The sequence below is a fragment of the Paroedura picta genome, chromosome 4, assembly GCF_049243985.1.
Source record: "Paroedura picta isolate Pp20150507F chromosome 4, Ppicta_v3.0, whole genome shotgun sequence".
In the NCBI taxonomy this organism is placed as follows: Eukaryota; Metazoa; Chordata; class Lepidosauria; order Squamata; family Gekkonidae; genus Paroedura; species Paroedura picta.
In genome coordinates this window covers 51,215,183-51,236,823 of record NC_135372.1, presented here as the reverse complement: position 1 = coordinate 51,236,823, position 21,641 = coordinate 51,215,183, and the positions used below count along the sequence as shown (strand labels likewise).

The window sequence follows — 21,641 nt, the reverse complement described above, 5'->3', positions numbered from 1 at the left end:
ATTTTTACATGATACCTAAAAATAATTCTGATACCAATGAAGCTGAAAGTCAGTTAGTGCTCTAAGCCAGGGGTAGTCAACCTGTGGTCCTCCAGATGTTCATGGGCTACAATTCCCATGAGCCCCTGTCAGCAAACGCTGGCAGGGGCTCATGGGATTGTAGTCCATGGACATCTGGAGGACCACAGGTTGACTACCCCTGCTCTAAGCTGCTATTCATACAATTCAGAAGTGTGTTGCTGCCATACTGAGGAAAGAGAAAAGCTTATATCTGAGAAAACACTGAACTATATAGATATTCCAGAGCTCAGCCATTTTTTATTCAGTATTTACTTTTTGTGCCTTTGATATATGTATTTAATGCTGTTTCTGGGCACTTTTATATGGGCATCTTGTAGAGGCTGTTATTTAATACTAATAGTAAGCGTTATGGTGCCTTGACGATTTGATAGATGTTTCCAAGTCCCAATCTGAATCATTTTTCATAACAGAATCTTTATATTTTGCCCTTCCAAGTGAACATTGGTGAAGCATCAATTTATCTTTCTAGTAATACTTTGCCTCTAATATTCCAGAACTGATGCTTATTCATACTTGCAAATTCATGCGAGTTTTGCAATCTATCTCATCCCTGCTAACACCCATGTACATTTTGCAACAGGCCTCAACACTGGCCTAAAACTAGGCCTTTTCAGACGAGTTAGAGACTGTTGGGGGGCGGGGGTTGTCCCCAAAAGCTGCACAATTGTCACAAATTGTTTTTGTGCATTTTCCCTATCAGGAACTGTTGAAGCTTGCTGTATCAATTTCAGAAGGCACAAAAGATCTGCAATGGTCACAACCACCATTAGCTACAAATTGCCTATTTATACATGAGGATGGTGATCAGATCCATTTAGTACTGTAGAAAATTTTCCCCAGGACAGACGTGGAAGCAAAATGCCTGACTAAATGTACCCAAGAACTGAATGCATTTATAACAGATACTTTGGGAGCCATAATCTGGTGCCTCATTTCCCAAATTTTGGGGTCACTTTTTTCTCTAAAATGACAGTATAGGGCAGTGGTCCTCAACCTTTTTATCACCGGGGACCAGTTAACGCTTGACAATTTTACTGAGGCCCGGGGGGGTGGGTAGTCTTTTGCCAAGGAATGTCACCGCCGCCTGAGCCCCTGCTCCGCTTGATTTCCCAACAGTGCCCCTGACTTCCCGCTGCCCACTAGGGGGTGCTGCCAGCAGCAGCTGCACAGTGCCACACTGAGGTGGAGCCCCAGCCTTGGCGGCCACTGGGAAGCACCAAAGGTGAGCCGGCGGCAGAGTGGCAGGGCAGCCCCCAAGGCAGCATCCAGGGAGGAGGAGGAGGATGAGCTGTGGCCTAATATCGAATGATCCACCGACCGGTACCGGTCCCCGGACCGGGGGTTAGGGACCACTGGTATAGGGTATTTTAATTTACTCTCCAGTTCAGATTCACTTAGAGAATTTGATTGATAAAAGTTGTTTATCCTTTGGATCTGATCAATTGATCCCCTCCCCCCAGGATATTAAAAAGCAACTACTCCTAAACTGATTGGTTCAATGTTGGGGAGTTTGATGTTAAACTTTCGATTGCACAATTTAGCTTGACCCTCTCACTCAATACAGATACAACTATTCATAAGAATCTTTCTATAGTAGGATGCAAATATTCATAAGAAAATTTCTGTAGCATAATTCCTGTCCCTGTATCCCACGAAGAACAGGGGAATAATGGGTAAACAATTTTCTGATTTACTGCATAGGTCAAGACATGCATGACTTTTCAAGTCCCTGTCCAACTGCCTGATTATGTGAACTTTATACAAGATCAGCTATTCATACAGAGCTTTGATTTCACTCAAAATTATAAAAGCAAACTAATTTTTTGTGAGCAATTTCAAATATTCTGGGATTATGCATACTTTTGTGATAGAAGAAGGGGAAGAAAATCAGAGCACGTAGGCTCATGATAAAATAGGCTGAGCACTTTGATTTTATAGCTTTTTCTGATTTTCACAGGTGCATTTCTGAACCCATTATTATGGTCTAATCTCTCTCTATAACCCAGGGTGACTGGGGAATATATTAGAAAAGGAAGCAGGCTTGCCTCACTGTACAGAAATCAGCGGTTTTACTGCGCTACTCTTTTGTTGCTGTGTTTAAGTGCATTTTATTTAAAAACTTGTTAGACAATTTAACTCATTAAATTCTCATGAGTTAAATCCATCTTTTATGTAGGTTTCTGTTAGACTTGCAATCTTAAACCCAATAACCAAACATAACATTGTTACACTTTCAAATAACATTGTACACAGAATGGCAACACAAAAAAAATAATAATATAAATCCTACTAGGCAGGATTAATAAAAATCTTGGCAAGAGCTAGGCAAGCTCACAGCAAACATTTTGTAAAAACAATTACATTGACAAAACACAGTTATGCAGGTCTACTTACACATGGGCAAGGTTTTACTGCATCACTTGGAAAGAAACCAAGCTCCCCTGTCACTAGATTTCTACCCTAAAAGAGGAAAGAGAATCTCATTAGAAGAGAACACACAAGTTACTCAAACCACATTATTAATACAAATCTCTGCGCAACCAGAGATAAATGATCAAATATTGTCCAATAATCTGTTTGTTGTTAATGCCCACATAGATTTGAGTGATCTCACAGATGACAAGTAACAGGTTGTAGACTATGGAAGATTTTTAGCTGCACAACAGCAAAACTGGAAGCATTTCAGTCTTTGCTCACAGTCTGCTTACTCAAAGTGAAAACGATAGCACTGCTACTACTACTACCCCTACGTCCTTTCTGCGATGTGTAGACATGTATTGATTTGGACGCAAAACTCAATCAAACCATACAGACTCTCTCCTTCATATTCCATTGCACATTGTTATTTGTTACAATTATGTTGAAGCCCTATGTGTAGTTCTAACTGTTTGCAGAAGCAGCCCCGAGCCGATGATTATTCTCTCTCTCTCTCTCTCTCTTGTGATGAGGCAAATTGATTGATGGGGGAGAAAGAGGAGGACACTTTGAGTTGTTGCTTCCTTCCCAGGTCTATTCCAGGTAGTTTTCTAGACCCTCCAGAAGCTAACATCACTTTAGTAAAACCCGAGAATGATGTTCTAAGCATTTCCTGTTACCAATGAAAAAGCAGAATTAACCTTCCCACAAAGGTGGGGTCCAGCTATAAAACTCTCAATGAAAAATGCACAGTTCTAGGTTAGTGGATAACACCATCAGCTCAGTGATTTTTTTTACACTCCTGGAAGTCTTTTTTTTGGGGGGGGGAGTTCTTGTGCTCAGGCTAATGAGAATCACCCCCTGGGAGTACGACAATGAAGGTTCGTTCCTCCAGGCAGTGCTGCAGTCAGCCACTGAATGAACTGCCCACCACTTGTGCCCTCTATAAGCAACATGAGGGCAGAAAAGAGAAATGGCTCAAGCAGATGGAATGTAGAGGCTCCCCTTCTCACTTTCCAGCCAAAGCTGGGCATTCTCTATCTAGTTAGAAGAACTGCCAGATACTGCTCCCTTCAGCCTGTAGAAATCTTGGGCTGTGACAATCCTGGCTAATTTCCATCTGATGCTCTCCTTTTCCAATGGGAACAGAAATTGCATGAAAACATGGCTGGGCTATTGACCACTTGGGCATGAAGCTCTTCTGTTGCCCCAGAAAACACTTCACTCCCATACTAACCAGGAAGGGTCTAAGACCTATCTAAAATGTGCTGGGAATCAACAATAAACGGAAGCAGAGAGGAAAAGCAGAGGAGAAAAACAGAAGGCACTAAAGGCGAGAAGCCTGAGCTCTTCAGGGTTAGTTATAGCCTGTTTCCATAATGCTAGAGGGAACAGATCTGGAATGCTCCTTCATCCCAAGGATGAAGAGTTTTTTTAAAAAATAAGACAAGCTCTCACTTGTATACCATATTCCTAGAAGGACTTTACCACATTATTTGCTGTTCAGCCGTCCCTGCGTTCCTTCTGCTAAGGGAAAGCTCCCAGAATGAAGCAAAAAGGCAGAATCATCCTAGAGCTGCAGAATTCTCCCTTTTATGAGCAATAAATTTCATACTAAACTTTGCAAGAAAGAGGGAGGGCAATGAAAATCAATAATTTGGTGCATTCGGTGGAATATACAGACACTCATTCAAAGCACATTAGGCCTTTGAAGTACAGCCTGACTTTTATTTTTAGATGTGGGATATTTTTATTTTGAATCTGCACAAAGCAAAATAGCGAGATCTTTACTCTAAGGATAAGCTTCCAGTCTGCCAGGATATATAACAGAAAGCTTGTGATGCAACATTGATTCTGCAGGATCTCTTTGTAATTGCAAAATGTCCTGAAGGCATTTTTGTTTTGAGGGATAGTCCCCAAAAATACACACATATTTCATATTGCTTTCTGCTATTGTTTTGGTGTAAAAAAATCAAATTTGGAAACTGATGAAGTTTTATACTCCCTTGAAATATCATGAAGTGTTTCCACAAAGCCTAAACACTTCAGGGATGAAGGAACATGATCAAAATACTCTCCACATAATAGTGGATAATTTTCTACTGCTTAGGTCACCTTGTCCAGGCCTGCCTCCAACCTAGGTGTGTCATGAAGAGAGAACACACCCTTCAAGAACAGGCATGCCAGAAAGCCTAGCGATGATAATTTGGCTAGGAGTGAACTTAACAAGCTGGCTGAGTGTTTCCAAAATAGCATTTAATCAAAATGGAAGGCAGCACTGGTGACCAAGTTGGGAGGTGTAGAAAGTCACTGGAAACAATGATGTGCAGCAGTTAGGTCACTAGAACTGAGGGAGACCTAGGTGTAAACTGCACCGAGCTTTTATTCCAATCCCAGGTCGATTCAGTCCCTGCCCTCTACACAGAATGTTTTCCTTCTGCAGCAAGAAGGATTGATCCAGAGTGACCCTACCTTTATTGTGCAATATCTTAGAGGGCTTTTAATGCTCAATATTTTTCAAATCCGCATTGGGAAAGAAAGCTCCGTGGTAGAGAACCTCTGATAGGTTACACCTGGTCATATGACAAGCTTGCCTTAAAGGAGAAGCCCCTAATTTCTCTCAACTTCTGTCGGTCCTGGATTTTTTTCTCCCTTCTCTGCCTTTTTTGATCCTCTTCTCCCCCCTCCAAGAAAAGAAAGAGGCTCCCTGCTTGGCTCCTCTCCCCCCCCTTCAAGAAAAGAAAGAAAGAGGCTTGGCTCCCCCCCCCCACTTCTGAACACTCTCCTGTTTCAATGGGGGGGGAGAGGAAGACCCAAGTTCAAAGTGATCTGGATTCAACAGTATTGACAATGGAATAAACAAAGTAAGTGCAGACTCTGCTCTAAGTTCAAATCCCTACTCAGCCATGAAGCTACCTGGGCAACCTTTCACCAGTTGTTTTTTCTCTGATATATATCATAGGCATTTGTGATAAAGAAGAAGAAAAAGAGTTGGCTTTTATACCCTGCTTTTCAATACCTGAAGGGTTCCCAAACCAGTTTACAAGCACCTTCCCTTCCACACCCTATGAGTGGAAGGTGGGGCTGATAGAGCTCTGAAAGGACTCTGTGAGAGCAGTACTATCAGGACTGTGACGAGCCCAAGATCATCCAACTGGCAGCATGTGGAGGAGCGGGGAATCAAACCCGATTCTCCAGATTAGAGGCTGGTGCTCTTAAGCACTACACCAAGATGGGAGGATGTAATGTTGCCCACAGTTCCTTGGAGGAAAATAGGTTAAAATTGTTCATGTGAACATTTTTCACCCATGTTGATCTGAAGCAGTTTAAGTTCAATGGCGCATTTAAGACCAACAAAATTTAGTTTTGGAAATAATCTTTTGTGTGCATGCACACTTGTTCAAATACATTGAAATAGACAATTCCATTAGCAGAATGTCATATCATTATGACGGTAAAAGCTGGAGATGTTGTCAAACAATTGGTTCTTTCTATCATATGTGATGATGATGTGAAAAGCTTTAAAAAATTGGATCAGAGCACATGCACTGCTAGAGAAGATGTTAGATTCTAAATTTCCAAAGTATTCTGAACACTTTCTGTTAAGTGATTTCCATGACAAATTACTATTAATGTCAGAATGTTGTTACAGCAGCAGCAAGAAAGTTGATTGCCCAGTGGTGGAAACAACCAGGCCGATTCCGCACAAGGACCAATGTTGCCAATTGGTCACACAACGCGAAAACACTATTTTTAAAAGTGCAATCCCAGTGTTACGCATACCTGCTTTTTTAGTTTCATTAGTTTCCCACAGGTTTCCAGTCTTGCAAAAATCGCTAGACAGGAAGTGGTTTTTCCTGTGCTTTGTCCCAGCCCTGGCCGTCAGTCAAACGAACAGCCAATGGGAGGTTGTTATCATGCTCCGGGAAAGCCCCTTTCCTTTTAAGAAAAGTTTTAAAAAAAAACACGTTGCAACGAATATGTGTTAATTCGTTGAAACAGAGAGACCCATCTAGCTGGCAGCTGGCGTGTGAGCTGGCGATTCATCATTGCCATGCTCCCCCGAGTGAAAAAAAAAATCCCCCCCCCCACACGCACGGGCGCGATTTTTGGCAGAAAATAAAGGGAACTAGCAAACGGGGCTGTGTTGTGCTTGGTGACTTAGGGGAGCTTTAAATCACTTCTGGGGAGGGACTGTAGCCGGAGAAGCCTCGCTGGATGAATGAAGGCTCGCCGGTTCATTGCTTTCTGCTCGCTCCGAGAAAAAAAATGGTGATCGCTTCGCCGGAAGTTTGGAGGAGAGAGCCAGGGAGACGGACTTGGCTGGAACCGCAACAATGGGAATGCACAGGTCTTTTTCACTACTGTTGCAGATTGTTTGCAAGAGTGTAGCGCTTTTCAGAGGGTGAATCCACTTTTCTGGATTTCCCCTTAAGCGCTACAACGAATAGCTTTTTGCGGATCTGTTTCAGGAGTGTGGCAGATTGTGTGTGAGATATTGCAGAACTGCAAATTAGTAGCGTTTACAATTTGCAAGCCTTTTGCAACATTGAAGTCGTGCGGAATGGACCCCAGACTTACCTGAGACAAAATACTGACTAAGTAAATTTGGAGAACTTCGTAAAATGGCCAAACTAACATGCTTGATGAATAGAAGACCATCTGATGAGTTTCAAGATCACTGGCATTTCTATATGGACTATATTACTAAGTAGGGCTTATGATATGTATTAGTTTAGGTGAACTATTGGGGATTGATATATTTAGTGTACTTTTGCTTATTGTAACTAGGGGTAAAGCCCGTAGTATTCAAGAATATAATGGGTGCTAGGCTAACCCCTTGCCCCAGATAGGCCAATCAAGGCCTGGAGATTCATTTGCTTATTGTAACTAGGGGAAAAGCCCGTAGTATTCAAGAATATAACGGGTGCTAGGCTAACCCCTTGCCCCAGATAGGCCAATCAAGGCCTGGAGATTCATTAGCGGGCCTCAGGGGACACACTGGTGGCCACTCAGCCCCCCGTTCCACCCCCCCCCCCAAAAGGGCCACTGAGGGCCGTGCAGGCTGTGATCGGGCTTTTGGAGGGAAGTTGGCAGCAAGCAGCATGCCCTTCTGCCCCCAAAAGGGCTGCAGATGGGTGAGCAGGCTGGGGTGGGGCTTTTGGGGGCAGGGGTGGGAGTTGCCGGCAGCCAGCACACTCACACACTCCCACTCCCAGAAGGCTCACCAATGGCTGTGAAGGCAGCAGGGGGGTTGGGGGCAGGGGTGCGAGTTGGCAGTAGCCTGTGTGTTCTCCCCCTCCATCCCAAGAAGGCTGCAGCAGGTGTTTGGAGACAGGGACAGGAATTGACAGCAGGGCCCACTCCCTGGCAGCTCACTCACATTGTTGCTCCCCCGCCACCAGAAGGGCTGCTGACAACTGCACAGGCTGCAGCCGGGCTTTTGGCCGCAAGGGCGGGAGTCACCAGTGGGCTGCGCATCTCCCCCCACACTCCAAAAGCCCACCAATAGCCATGGCAGCCTCAGCGTGGCTTTTAGGTGTGGGAGTCACTGGCAGGCTGCACATTTCCCCCCTCCTCCATGCCCCCAGAATTGCGGCCAATGTCAGCACAGCCACAGTGGGGCTTTAAGGGATGGGGGAGGGAGTCAGCGGCCCCTCAACCGCAGCAGAGACCATGGCTGGCAGAAGCCCGTAGGCAGAAGCCAGCACCCAGGGACCACAGGCCACAGGGCCCACTCCCTGGCAGCTCACTCACCAGGCACCTTGAAGTTCTCTGACTGGGCAGTGGACCTGCGTGCAGCCAGGAACCCAGGCAAACTCAGACAAGTTGGAGGTGACAGTCAGGGGCAGGACACATAGCCTGATTTAGTCTAGATCTAGAGTGAAAGTTAGGAAAACAGCATTTTCAACAAGGCTGAATAGGGACCTTGTCTTCTTGTATAGAAGGATGATGAGGTGATTACGTCAATGATTGGGCTCCATGACTCATAGGTCAATATTGCACAAGTGTTTTCCCTCTCTTTCACGGTGCATGTCCAGCAGGTTTTCTTTGTCATTCGGCATTGATTTTCCTCCCTCCAGCACTCAGTTTGCTTTCTGGTCCCTGTTTTCCTGAGTTGTCTCTTATGCAGATTTTTTTCCTTATTTCCAGGCTAAAGGTAATTCATAAGCATACAGATACCCTCATATCCCCCCCCCCCCACACACACACACACAATTGTTTTTGGGAAGCCTAACACTTTGAAAACAATTTTTCTCTCTAATGTTTTAATGATCAAAGTTTTTTTTTGCAGGGGGCTTTTTGGCAGTCTCTCAAAGCCTAACATTAAAATGGCAACTGAGCCACATGGACCTTCTGTGAATCGCCAAGCTGAAGAGTCACTTGGAATCGATCCATTTGGGGAAAGAGTGCAATCCACCGAGGACAGGCTTTTTAAAAAATGACCAAAATCACAACCAGTGTGCAGGATCAACTTAGAGAAACCACAATTTGCAAGGAAGGGCAGGAAATCAATGTTACTATGCAGCTGCACTAAGACATTAGCAAAAATACCCCCCCCCCCGGTTCTTTTTTTAAGTCAGTGGCTCAAGACTAAAAACCTCTGCCAGAGGACTACTTCCCCATGCAAACTGCAGCACTGTGTAAGCATGGTAGACTTGCAGCCACACAAACAGAAACACACACACATGTTGCTAACAAGCACGGTGCCAGTGTCAACAGATTCTATTGTGTATTCTGTACACTCAACATGTTCCTCTTAGCCTTTGTCTGCTTAGCAAGAGTCAGCCGCTGTCTGTCAGCGAAAGGGTCAATGTTTGTTGACACTTGTTGCTGAGGGAACAGTCATAATGGGCCACATGTTATGTTTATTAGTATGCAAAGTTTAACCACCATTGCTAACCTGTTTCTAGTTCTCATGCACACAAGTGACCAGAAGAGGACTCTCCCCTCCTCCCTTTGTTCTTCTCTGAGACTGCTTTTGGGCAGTGAGAGAGACCCGTCTTGGACTTCAAACATGTAACAGCTAGGACTGTAGAGCTCCAAGTTTCCCCTACCCAGGTAGCCTAGCAATATCGATTTTTTTATACTATAACACTGGCTTGTCTGATCTCATCATTTATATCCTGCTACCTAATTTTACCTTTACACAAAATACCCAACATTTCCCCCATATTATGAGTTCAGGTGACTCCCATTTTTCAGTGGCTAATGACAGCTTAGAATCCCCAAGAACAGGGGTAGTCAACCTGAGGTCCTCCAGATGTCCATGGACTACAATTCCCATGAGCCTCATGGGAATTGTAGTCCATGGACATCTGGAGGCCCACAGGTTGACTACCCCTGCCCTAGAACTCCACAATATGCAGCTGCTTGTCAGTTTAAACACAGTCTTGTCAATTTCAGCATCTGGTTTTCCCTCTTTGCCTGCATGCCTTTATGTTCCCTTTCATTCAACAAAGGAGTGCTAAAATGCATGTGCAAAACCTGAACCATGAGGATTTAAATGGAAGGTGCTTGCTGGATGCTAATGTGCAGCTTCAACTGAGCCATTGCATATTTTTTAAAAGAACTCTGGACACCACCCCACACATGTCACAAGTGACAGTCCACCTCGATTTAGAAAAGTGAAGTGCATGTTAAAATGTATAGCTGCAGAATAAATACACTGGAGGATCCAAAGTCAAGAGCTTACTGCTCTGAAGATTTGCAATAAGATGTGCATGGGTAAGGGGTCACAGAATCCGAGGAGAATCTGGGCTGCTCTTTAAACCCGTCAACAATATCACCAGTTCCCTCATCAAATGAAACAGAATTGTCCCTGTATTAAGTATTCTACCTGCCAAAATAGACTGTGTGCATCTCCTCTGATGAGTTCAACTATGTCCCCAGTCTGGATGTGTAGTGGAGGGCCATCATGCGGAGCCGGCTGAGGTATTCCACTGTAGTTTCTAATTACCTGCATTTTTGGTAATCCTGTATTTAAAAAAAAAAAAACATTCATTAGTTATATTGAATAAAACTTACCAGGAGAATTTCCGCCATATGTTAACTCAGCCTCCAAAAGGCCATAGCTGAGTCTAGTTCTGCTGCTGATGCTACCAACCTTGGAGAAAAGGTTGTTATTCACTAAAAACGGTCTATTTTTAGAAGTGGCTCCATGGAATTCTTTCCTGTCGAAAATTTACCAGATCCTTGCCAGGCCTTTCAATTATTTTTGTTCCACCAGGCCTCCTAGAAGTTATGCTGAGGACTTTGTTGTCTCCTCCTGGTTACGATGTAACGTTTAATTGAAGTTTTATTTAACAACCATCAGCCGTTTTGCAGACCATTTGCCATGCAAAAACAACCCTGGCGTGTACAGTGAAAAGCACCTAAATAAAGCAAGGTCCCAGTTATGAAACCTGAGGGAAAATCCAGCAGTTTAGTGTCTTAAATACCTTTCTTTCCTACATCTAATGAGTGGTTTAGAGTGGGGAAGAAGCAGCAGTTAAGTACCTTTCAGCATTTTACTGTACTTGACATATGAACTGAGGGATGAAAGGAGGAGAGGTTTTTCTGTTTGCCTCCCCTTCTCCTCCCCCCCCCCCTCTTTGGTTATTCAAGAAAAAAATATTTTCCTTTAGGCTGCTGCTTAGTTCATAAAAGCACAGCACGTACAGTTTAATGGAAAAGAATCAATTTTTTCATCAGCTCAGTCCTGTCCTCCTATTAATTCTCTCTTGAGGCAATAGTCGATTTCATCACCATGGCGGCTCATCCTTTTCTGAGAGTACACACAGCTTTGGATCTATAAAAGATTTATATCTTAAGGTTATCTTCCTAATTTTAGAGCCAAAAATACCTGATAGATGTGATTAAGTAACACGTTGGACATGGATAGACAGAAATTCCGCCAGTTTCTATCAGTTTGACTCCCTGAAAAGAAAACATGTCTAAAGACAACTGGAATTACAGACCATTTCATGTTTCTGATATGATCATTTGAAAAGAAAAATCTCATTTTTCTTTAAGTGTTATCGAATTTACACAGTAATTTAACCTTTCTGTTGGACTCTACAAGCAAGAAACACTCTGCTGGAGCACCGTGTGTTGCCTGGACTGCCCTTTCTAATGAATGGGGGTGTTAAAAGGGCATTTCCCACTGGAGCATGGATCTTTCAGTTCTTTTTACATACAGGTGCACACGCACAGGCATACAAAGCCACTCTCGTTTTTCCAAAAGAATCCCAGCCATTAGACCATGAGACGGTGTTTCTCCCATATACAGTTAAAACAACAAGGCCAATGTAAGCCTTTCTAAACCCAATGAAACCTAGATATTTACCTGTGATTGCATAGACCTGACTTTTGTTCAGGATATTTCAGAAAATGCATTTGTGGAGACATACAATTAAGCAAGCAGGGAAAGAAATAAAATGTCCTTCAGAAGTCAAACCTCGAGGGAAAGGGTTCAAGAGGACAGTGTTTCCCAGCCTGTGGGTCAGGAACCAAAACTGGGTCATGAAGTCTTTGAAAATGTGTTGCAGGCCAGCCCTCCCTAATGAATGCTTCTGCCCTTGGCCTCCTTCTCTTTCTTTCCTCCTCAATATTGTCTCAGATTCTCATCTTCTCCTCTTTCTGACCATGAGGAGAGGGGAGCAGCTAGAAGCTTCAGGGTAGTTGCTGAAAAGAAGGGAAGGAAGGTCAGAGACTAGGTGGGAGCTATTTTGCATGCCACAAGAGGACAGAAAGTCAGAAAGACCTGTGTGGGCTCTGTCTTGGTGCTGCGCCTTCAGCAGCCCAACCCTGCAACGATTCCCTGCCCATTAGGAGCTGTGTACAGCACTGAGCCCCTTGCTACCAACTTGTTCATGGGTCTCTTTGCATATCCCCTCAATCCAGCACACACACCCCAACCACACCTGCTCAGCATGAGCTCTGGCTCAGTTGGCAGAGGAGGTGGAGATGAACTCCCACTTGCTTGGCTGTTCATAACGGGAGCAGCCTTTGCGGGATGTTTGCTGGTTTCTCAAAAACATCTGGTTGGGTGCTAAAGAAAATGGAATGCTGGGTCATGGTTTGCCTTTGGCAACAAAAAAGCACTTGAACTGGTCCTAGTGTGGGCCACCATACCAAAGAGGTTGGGAATTACTGCCGGAAGGCATTGGCTCATGATGTTTTGATCCTGCGTTGGAAAGCAGGGTGGGTGGCTAAGAAACAAGCAATGATTTGGATCTGATGGAGAATTTCTGCAAGCTGAAAAAGGGATGCATTTTGCCAGTTGCAGACCTCTAGCTTTGACTTCCCCATGAGCAGCTGTGAGGAAGGGAGGGAGATTTGGGGCCAGAAGTCTTCCACTAATGCAAATCACTGGTAGTTTGTACATGACAGCAAACTCCCCCCCCCCTTTTAACACACCCATACATTTATTTATTTATTTATATCTTTATTTCCATGCTTCATCGAAGGAGGTTGGGGAGCTCAAGGGTTTCAAGGCTCATTCTTGTAATAACAAATCATGGTTGAATGAAGGCCAATGAGCCCATGAACATGACATAATCTGAACACTCAAAAACACATTAAGCAAACTGGGAGGAAGGTTATGTCAGTCATCACTAATGATGATACAAGAGCATACTATATCTTTGCAACAGCACCAAGGCCTTACTGGAAAAAAACCTGTTAGGCTCTTATTCCTGCATGCTGGAGTCCAGCTCATATATCCTCTAGCATCCTTTCTTCCATAAGCCCAATGAAAGTTTCAATCTGAGCTCTCTCTCTCCAGCCTTGTATCAGTCCTTTGGCTGTGAAGAAGTAACACCCTGGCCTTTCTTCCCTAGACTGGCCTCATAAAGTACTGTGTGGGACCATTTCCCCAACTCTGCATTCCCCCCAAACCCTCTCTTCAGGTGGCCCCTGTCCTGTCCTACCTTCCTCCAAGGTTTTAAGAGACCACTCTGTCAGCCCAGGGAGGTCCCATGAGGGGGTGCTGCTAGCTTCCTCTCCCTGTACCTGGATACAGACGGGTGAGCCCCACCTCCCTTCTATGATTATTCCAGGCTCCCCAGGACCTCAGGCCACTGCTGGCACACCTTCAGTTAGGAACTCACCCCAATGTCCTTCTCCACTCAGCAGTGTCTGGGTGAAGCTGCTCATAGCCAAATTCCCCTCTGCCCACTCTGAAAGCCCTTCCAGGGAGTATTGGGCTGCCACCCCCAGACACAAACCAAAAGGTTTTAAGAACATAGGAAAATTATGCTGGATTAGACTAATACACCTAGTCCAGCATGCTCTCATAGTGGCCAACGGGTTCCTCTGGTCAGAAAATAACACAGCATAGAGGCCTAGGCCTTCTCCTGATGCTGCCTCCTGGCTCTGGAAATCAGAAGCTTAGTCCTTTTCATTGTGGAGGTTCCCCATAGTCATCACAACTAGCAGCCATTGATAGATTTATCCTCCATGAATCTAATCCCTTTTTAAAACTGTTTATTCTTATGGTCATCACTACACACTCTGACAGTGAATTCCACATTTTAATTACCTTCTGTATATTTCCTTTTATCCGTCCTGACCTGACTACCCATCAGCTTCAATGGATGACTATTTTAGGCAAAAGTATATTTCCTTTCATTCGGAAACAATGAAGGATTCTGAAGGATTCTAAAGCAGCAGAGATGTCTTAATTTCATCATGTTTCACTTCTGAACACATCACTGGTAAAATTAGGATTTAGAAACTCCAAAACTAGCCCCTTTATTGTGTTACTGCAAGTTAAAAAATGATACGCACAGAGTAATCCTAAACTCACCTGCTCAAAAGTAAATCCTGTTTTATTCAATGAGAAAGTGTTTTCAGAATGATAGCCTGAAGAAGCACCCAAGCCTCTTATCCTTACCCATTGTTCCTCTTAATATTTGGGAAACAACCCTGGGGGTGGAGAGTGTCCTGGCTGTCTGAGATGGAATAGGGCCAATCAGGGTGAGGCCAGCAAAGCTGGCTGCACCCTGATTGGCCCTCCCTCTCCAGCTCCTGCCCTCCTTCCCTGGATGCTAGCCACTTTGCTCTCAGATGCCTGAGAGAGACACACAGAGAGACATGCCAAACTGTAAACAACCCCTGATTACCTACAATGGCTCCTGCTGCAAGACAGAGCCCCAAATTGCAAATAACCCTTGCTTCCCTGCTAGGAAGGAGCCCTGATTACCCCCTATGGCTTCTGCTGCAAGAAAGAGAGATCTGCTCCTGCTGGTGTCCCCTAGCGCCCATTGCATTCCTGGTTGCAGTGGGCTTTCTTGCTAGTAACATATAAGAGTACAAAAGATCAAGTCTATCATACTGCTTTATAAACTGCTTTTATTATATGTCATTCAGTTTTTTTCCTGACCATGGTTTGCTTCAGATAGATACAATCATTCTCATCGAACTTCATAGCTCCTTATGAAAGTGGTACAACCAAAACCTTTCTAACTGGCTCATTCCTACCAAACTTAATGGCTTCCATCACACTTGTAAATAGCAAGTATCAATTCAAATCAACCAGCTGGCTTCAGGAAGTTCAGGGCAGAAGGAGTGTATAACAGGTGAAATGTCTGTCTTTCTTGCAAGAAGGGAAAAGCCGGGATATTAGCATCCCATCTTGTTGCCTATCTTTCTCCTCTTTCTTTCTCTACCCCACTCTTATAGCAATGGCCTCTCTGTTAGCAGATTAAAAGAACATTGTGGATTTTGGCGGTGGGGATTGAAGACCATTTCAGGCAAAGCTATATTCTCTAAGGTTTTTTTGCCGGTGAGGCTGAGAAGCCGTAGAGTGGCCAAAGCAGGGAGAGAAGCTGGTTCCCATACAAAAGCTGCAGCTTTCCCCTTCCACTTCCCCCAGCCAGAGAAATCATACCATATTTTCTCTAGCTGGATCATTTTAGAACTAAATCCCTTTCAGACATTTTTGGGAGTCCAGCAACTGCACATATCAGCAATCAAGCAGAAGTGCTATTTGTGATGCCCCAGATACATTATTATCATCATTACTATTTGGATTTATTACCCGCCACTCCCAGCAAGCTGGCCCATGGCAGGTTACAAACAATTCCCATACATAAAATCCCAATTAAAACCCTCCATTAAAACACATCCAAATACAACACTACTTGGGTGATCAAGCATTCCATTTCATGAGTCCCTGCTGACTGTCTGAAGGAGTACTCTCAACAAAAGTCTACCAAGTCATTGTTTGGCGAGTACTAGAACAGAATTTCAAGCATAGACAAATCCACATTACATTGTATGTATCTCTGCACACACAATATATATAAGTATACAGGGCAGCACATACAGAGAGGGAGATAAGATAAAGGGACCCATGGAGGTCCCACCCCCACCTGTGGGCATTTATCACAACATAGGTATCATTGTGTTTGTGGTTCTGTTAATGATTCTTCCGAGGACCAAGCTTGAGGTCTGATGCAGGATCAAAGTAGACAATGTAACTGACCAATGTGCTGCTAGATCCCAGTTTCAGTCTCCAGACCAGGGATGGTCAAACTGCGGCCCTCCAGATGTCTATGAACTACAATTCCCATGAGACCCTGCATTCACTGGCAGGGTCTCATGGTAATTGTAGTCCATGGACATCTGGAGGGCCGCAGTTTGACCACCCCTGCTCCGGACAGTTTATATCAAAGCTGACCAATAGCACTCACTGACCAATAGCATCCATTGCTCATGAATGTATATAAGTTGGGGTTCTTTAGGGGTTTCTCGGTTCAGTTCTGCTTCTTGTACCACCATGCTGAGTTCCTAATAAAGAACTGATTGAATTCCCAGTGGTCCTGGCTTCCTTCGAACCCACGGATTGAACAGGTACAGTACTTGACTGTATGGGCAGGAAGTGGTGCCAGAACTTGATTGCTGGGTACTTGAATGTATGCGTACAGGACTAGTGTAACTGTTTTTCTAACAAAAACATCACCTCAGCCCAGTTTTCTCTTAAATGTTTACTGGCAGTGGAAAGTACTGTTAAGTTGCAGCCTGCTTATGGCAAACCTGTAGGGTTTTCAAGACAAGAGATGAGCAGATGTCGTTCACCATTGCCTGCCTCAGGGTAGCCACCCTGGACTTCACTGATGTTCTTCCATCCAAGTAGTAACCAAGGCTGACCCTGATTAGCTTCCAAGATTTGATAAGATCAGGCTAGCCTGAGCCATCCAGGTCAAAGGCAAGTGGTTGCTACACAGATGCAAGACAAGGTACACAAACTTATCTGGAAGCCATCATAATGACCAAAGATGAAAATGCTGATCTGCCAAGGAAAGTGGTAACACACTTGAGTCATTTTCAACCCATTGTACTTCACTGTGATATGATCTCAGCTGAACTGTTTTATGGGAATTGCTGTTGGAATATAAGAAATCTCATGACAGCTTTTACAAGACAAGCTTCTGTTGTGACTCCGTGTCAGTGACAGAATATCCATACAGGTTAGTATAAATAGTGCATTTCGATCCGTGCCTCTTGAGCTTGCCACAGGACCAGAAACAAGATGCCAAACACAGCTTTTTAAAAACAGAGAATGAGAAAAATATATATAGAAAACCAGAGGGGCTGGTTACCAAACTTATTTTTAAATTAAGGTAGGATTTTTTTTGCCATTAAAAGCACTAACTGTGATTCCCCCCCCCCTGACTTCACAAGGTTTGAGCTGTGTAGCCCACAAAGCTGTTCAACTTCCTCTTTGCATGTCATTTTAGGCTACTGCTACATGTGAACCTACAGTGTGTGCCTAACACAGAGAGATCTGTCCAGTCTTTCTGCAGCTGCCTGCAGAGGCAGGAAAAAAGGGACCAGGAAAAAAGGGACCAGAAGAAAATGGGAGGGTGCAGCAAAAAAAATAGGGACTGCTATTCCACCTGCTTCCCTGCACAACTCTATTTTTTGTACTCGCTGCCCTCAAGGCTAGCAGGACCCCAGAATTTTTTAAATCATAAGTTTAAACTCAGGTCGCCTGCCCTGATGGTTTCTGTGCTATGTGCACAATGTCACCTTTTTTAACAAAGTGAGGCGATTTCTGCATCGTGCTAGATTTAATGCTGCTGCTACACATTTATTTCACACATTTATTTATATATATTTTAGTCCACCCTTCTCACTGGGATTTAGGAGAGATTAAATAACGTAAGTCAGTACAATCAGTATGATGAGGAAACATACAATAAGCAATGTCAAAGGACTTAGGATTCCAGAAAACTGAAACCCGGCAAAAATATTAAACATAACAATGCAAGGAATGTATCACTTAAGTAGAAATATAATCCAAGATACAGATAATACAGATAATAATCCAAGATACAGATAATACATAGTAATAATGTAGTCTGCAGTTCTGTTCTCACTGTTAAAAGGTCTTCCAGAGCCATTCAGTTAAATGCTGACCTATTTATAAAATGCCCTCTCAAACAGTTCTATTTTAGTGTTTGCAGGAAGCCAAAACTGCGGGAGCCTTCTTAATCTTCTCAAGCCGACCATCCCATAGGGTGGGGCCACTACAGAGAAGGCATGTGTACAGGCTGTCCATTTGCAGGGTGATACTTGTAAAGGCCCTATCCATATAAACTATGTTGTTACGGAGGCGAAGAGGAAGAGAGGCAGTCCTGCAGCTAGGAGGGCCCAAAGCCATGAAGTGCTTTGTTTGTGACAGTCAGCACCTTGAATTCATCCCAGTAACTAATACAGAAACACACAATGCGAAGCTGGAAAATAATTACAAATCTGGATATGAAGCAGCCCCAATTAAATATGCCTACGCTCCATTTAGGCACTGCAAAATACACAATGCACTCTCATATTACATATTATGCCTTCACAAGAAAAATGGTTTATCGTGCATTTAAATGGATACACACCTGATTCCACTAATTTGCTAAATACATTGAAAAGTAATAGTATTAAACCTTGGTAAGAAGCAAATGCATAATCCCACATGTGTTAAAGTGCTCATGCAGTCACATAGCCCTAGGACAGGTAGAAGAAATCCTGCCACGAATGTGCAGAAAAATTGATTTAAATCTTTCTCCCTGTGGATTTCCTGGGAAATTCCAAATGTGTCCTAGGAGAATAGAGTAGTACTATTAATTCTTTGTATTTCATTGTATTTAGCAAATTAGTGGAATAATGTGTGTATCCATTTAAATGTACATTTTGTGACAAACCATTTTTCCTGTGAAGGCGTAACATGCAATAGGAGAACATGTCTTGGATTTCTCTCTCCCGGTAACTAATAGGCAACCAATGGGGTGACTGCAGAAAGCGTGTAATATACATGTAGCACCAAGTTCCTGATAACTGAGCTGCAGCATTCTGCAGTAACTGGAGTTTGAGTTGATTTTCAGGAGAGATCTATAGATGCATTACCCTAGCTCTTTAAAATATTCCAGCTGTGACACTGGAGATTCTGAGCTGATTTTCAAGAAGACCTAGAGAGAGAGTATTACAGTATTCCGGTCTTAATGTTACCATGGTATGTATCTGCATGGCCAGATTGAGTTAGGTATCTTCCAGACCAAACAAAGCTGGAAGAAAGCATTTTATGCATATGTAGCTGCTTTAATTCTGCTTCTCCAGCAGTAATTTGGGCGCTTGAACAAAAGATCAATGGAACCCAATCAAAAGTGGGAAGCATGATGTCCTTCAAGATCTCAGTCTTCCAAATCCGCATTGCCTTCATTTTGTCAGGGTTCAATTTCCATTTGTTCACTCAGTCATTTGTCCATAGCTGTCAGGCAGAGGCTCAAGACCTTTACTGCCTCCCCAGGGGATTTGGACTGAGAGATGCAGGTGCTGACATAAGATGCAGGTATATGCCAATAAAGGTCTTCTGATTCTGACAGAAGTAGGCAACAAGGATATGCTTTTGAGTGGCTTAAATTGTTCCTTATAACCAGCTGTTGCTGTTGCAGTTAGAGACTAGTGGTATGTGCGGTATTTCTCCTTTGTGGTTTTACAGAGTACAGTCTTGTGTGCCAGGCTATTCAATCTCTACATAAAGCCCTTAGGAGTAATAGTATGTAGTTTTGGAACTGAATCTCTCTAAATGTTTCAACAAGATAGTGAGATCTACTGTTTCAAAGGCAGCAGTTAAATCCAGTAGGAACACCAAAGGATGGTCTTCATCTATATCCAGATAGAGATCATCAAAGCCACCAACACTGTCTCTTGTCTTATAGCCTGGCTTAAAGCCATACTGAAAGGGGTCCCAAGCCCATGAATTTTCCAAGGAGGCCTGGAGCTAGTTGATCACAGTTCTCTCAATTACCTTTCCTAGAAAGAGCAAATTGGAGAGAGGATGATAATTGGCCACATCACTTTTCTTTCAGGGTGGTGTCTTAAGCAGGGATGGATGACTGCCTCTTTGAGTGGCTGAAGGTCTAGAAAACAACAGATCTGGGTCAAATCTTTATATGATGTACAAGCTACCATGTGTGCCAAAAGGATCCACAGAATTTACTACCTCATATTCTGTTTGCACAATTCCTTGATCAGGATCCTGTTTGAGAAGGCTGACTACTCTGAATGGTGATGTTTTACCTGTTTTTAGTCTTCTCAGTTTCTAGAGTATTCACTTTGTTTGATTTGGGTTTTAATACTGTAAGCTACTGCATGAGCTTATCACATGGTTCAAAGGTGTCTAAATAAATACAATAAATGTGCAAACCCACTGTAGGTTTCCCATAACATAATGAATAAAGCTGTTTCATATTTTAAAAAGTAAACATGCATGGTATTTATATATAATTTGGGAAGTTAAAACATGTACTCTGTGATTTTAGTGGTGCAAATATTCAAAATCGTTAGCTAAGGACAGCAGACACAAACCCAATCTTCCCTGCAGGAGTGAATTTCAGGTTGGCTCTTGGAAATCATTTTGCATATTTATTTTCATTTTATTTCATTTTAATTTTAAAGAGAGTACCCTCAAATGTTCCTCCCTCCATGCTCAATGCACATCCATCCTCTTCCACATCTCTCATGTATTAAGGCTCCCCCAAGTAAATGGAAAATTTCTGACTCATGCACAGCATGGCTCACCTGAGATTTCAGCATATCCAGACATCTAGAGATTGCCTCTATTGATTACGGATATAGAACTAGCTATTCTGAAGGTAATATGCATTATTCATTATTTTAAAGTTTCAAAAGGATGGAGATGCATCAGCCTGATCATGTTAACAAGGAGGAAAACTGTTCTCCTTTATCAGAAGCAGGGACCAGACACACATTATGAAATGGGAATGAGCCAAGTAAACATTTATTTCTATTAGTTTTGCTACAGAATAATTCTTCAGCTTCCCCGGGTAAAACAACAAATAATACCTTGTATACTTTAACACATACTAATTGTAAATATATAATAGCACAGTGCTTATCTGAACTACCAAACCTCTATAAGAGGAGGAAGAGAGTGGCACGACAAATGATTTCATATTATAAAACTCTGTATCCCGGACCGGACTCTCTTTTTAAAATATCTGTGCAGTCACCTACTGAATTGTTCATTTTAACCACTAAAAAGGAAATTCTCAACATTCCCAGTTAATTGATCAGTTATTCATTGATTAACTGAACAAACTGGTTAATAATTTCATATACACACCCATATGTCTTAAAGTCCCATTATATATACATGCAATAAATATAAATTAATAAATAGTAAATTTAAGACCACATTGGTTAACTCTCAGTTTTAACATATAGATTGATACATTTCCAGTAGAGCCTTAGACAACTAACAAGATTTTGGGAACATGCGCTTTCAAGAACCCATGCCCCCTTCATCAGGTGCACTGTTCTACTGCACAACAAAATATGACTACCCTCTGAAACGATTGCAATGTGATAGATTTTAAATACCTATAACTTGATCTTTGGTTTTGTAACTTTTTCTGAATTTTCATGGGCAACAATGAGTTTTCAGCATTTATTTAATAAAGTCTTTACTGCAGAAACTGCAGGTCTCATCTTAAATTCTCCATGTAGGTAGGTGAAGAGAACAAAGGAGAGGTTGCAGGGCACAAACGAGGCTCTGACTTCAAACTAGGGATTTTAGCTTCCAGGTGGGAAATTGGGTTCCCCCAGAATTACAATTCATTTTCAGACTACTGAGATTAGATCCC

The 21,641-nt window shown here is 43.0% G+C and overlaps 1 protein-coding gene across 2 annotated transcripts in view; it reads right to left on the bottom strand.

Annotated features, from left to right (window-relative positions):
- Positions 1-21,641, bottom strand: part of VAV3 (vav guanine nucleotide exchange factor 3) — a 197,227-nt gene that overhangs the window by 32,321 nt on the left and 143,265 nt on the right. For both annotated transcript variants that reach the window (XM_077332827.1, XM_077332828.1), the window contains 2 exons: positions 10,337-10,473; positions 2,476-2,541 (listed from right to left, as the gene is read on the bottom strand). In XM_077332827.1, the coding sequence (XP_077188942.1) occupies positions 2,476-2,541; positions 10,337-10,473 (203 nt within the window). The remainder of the gene's footprint in view (positions 1-2,475; positions 2,542-10,336; positions 10,474-21,641) is intronic.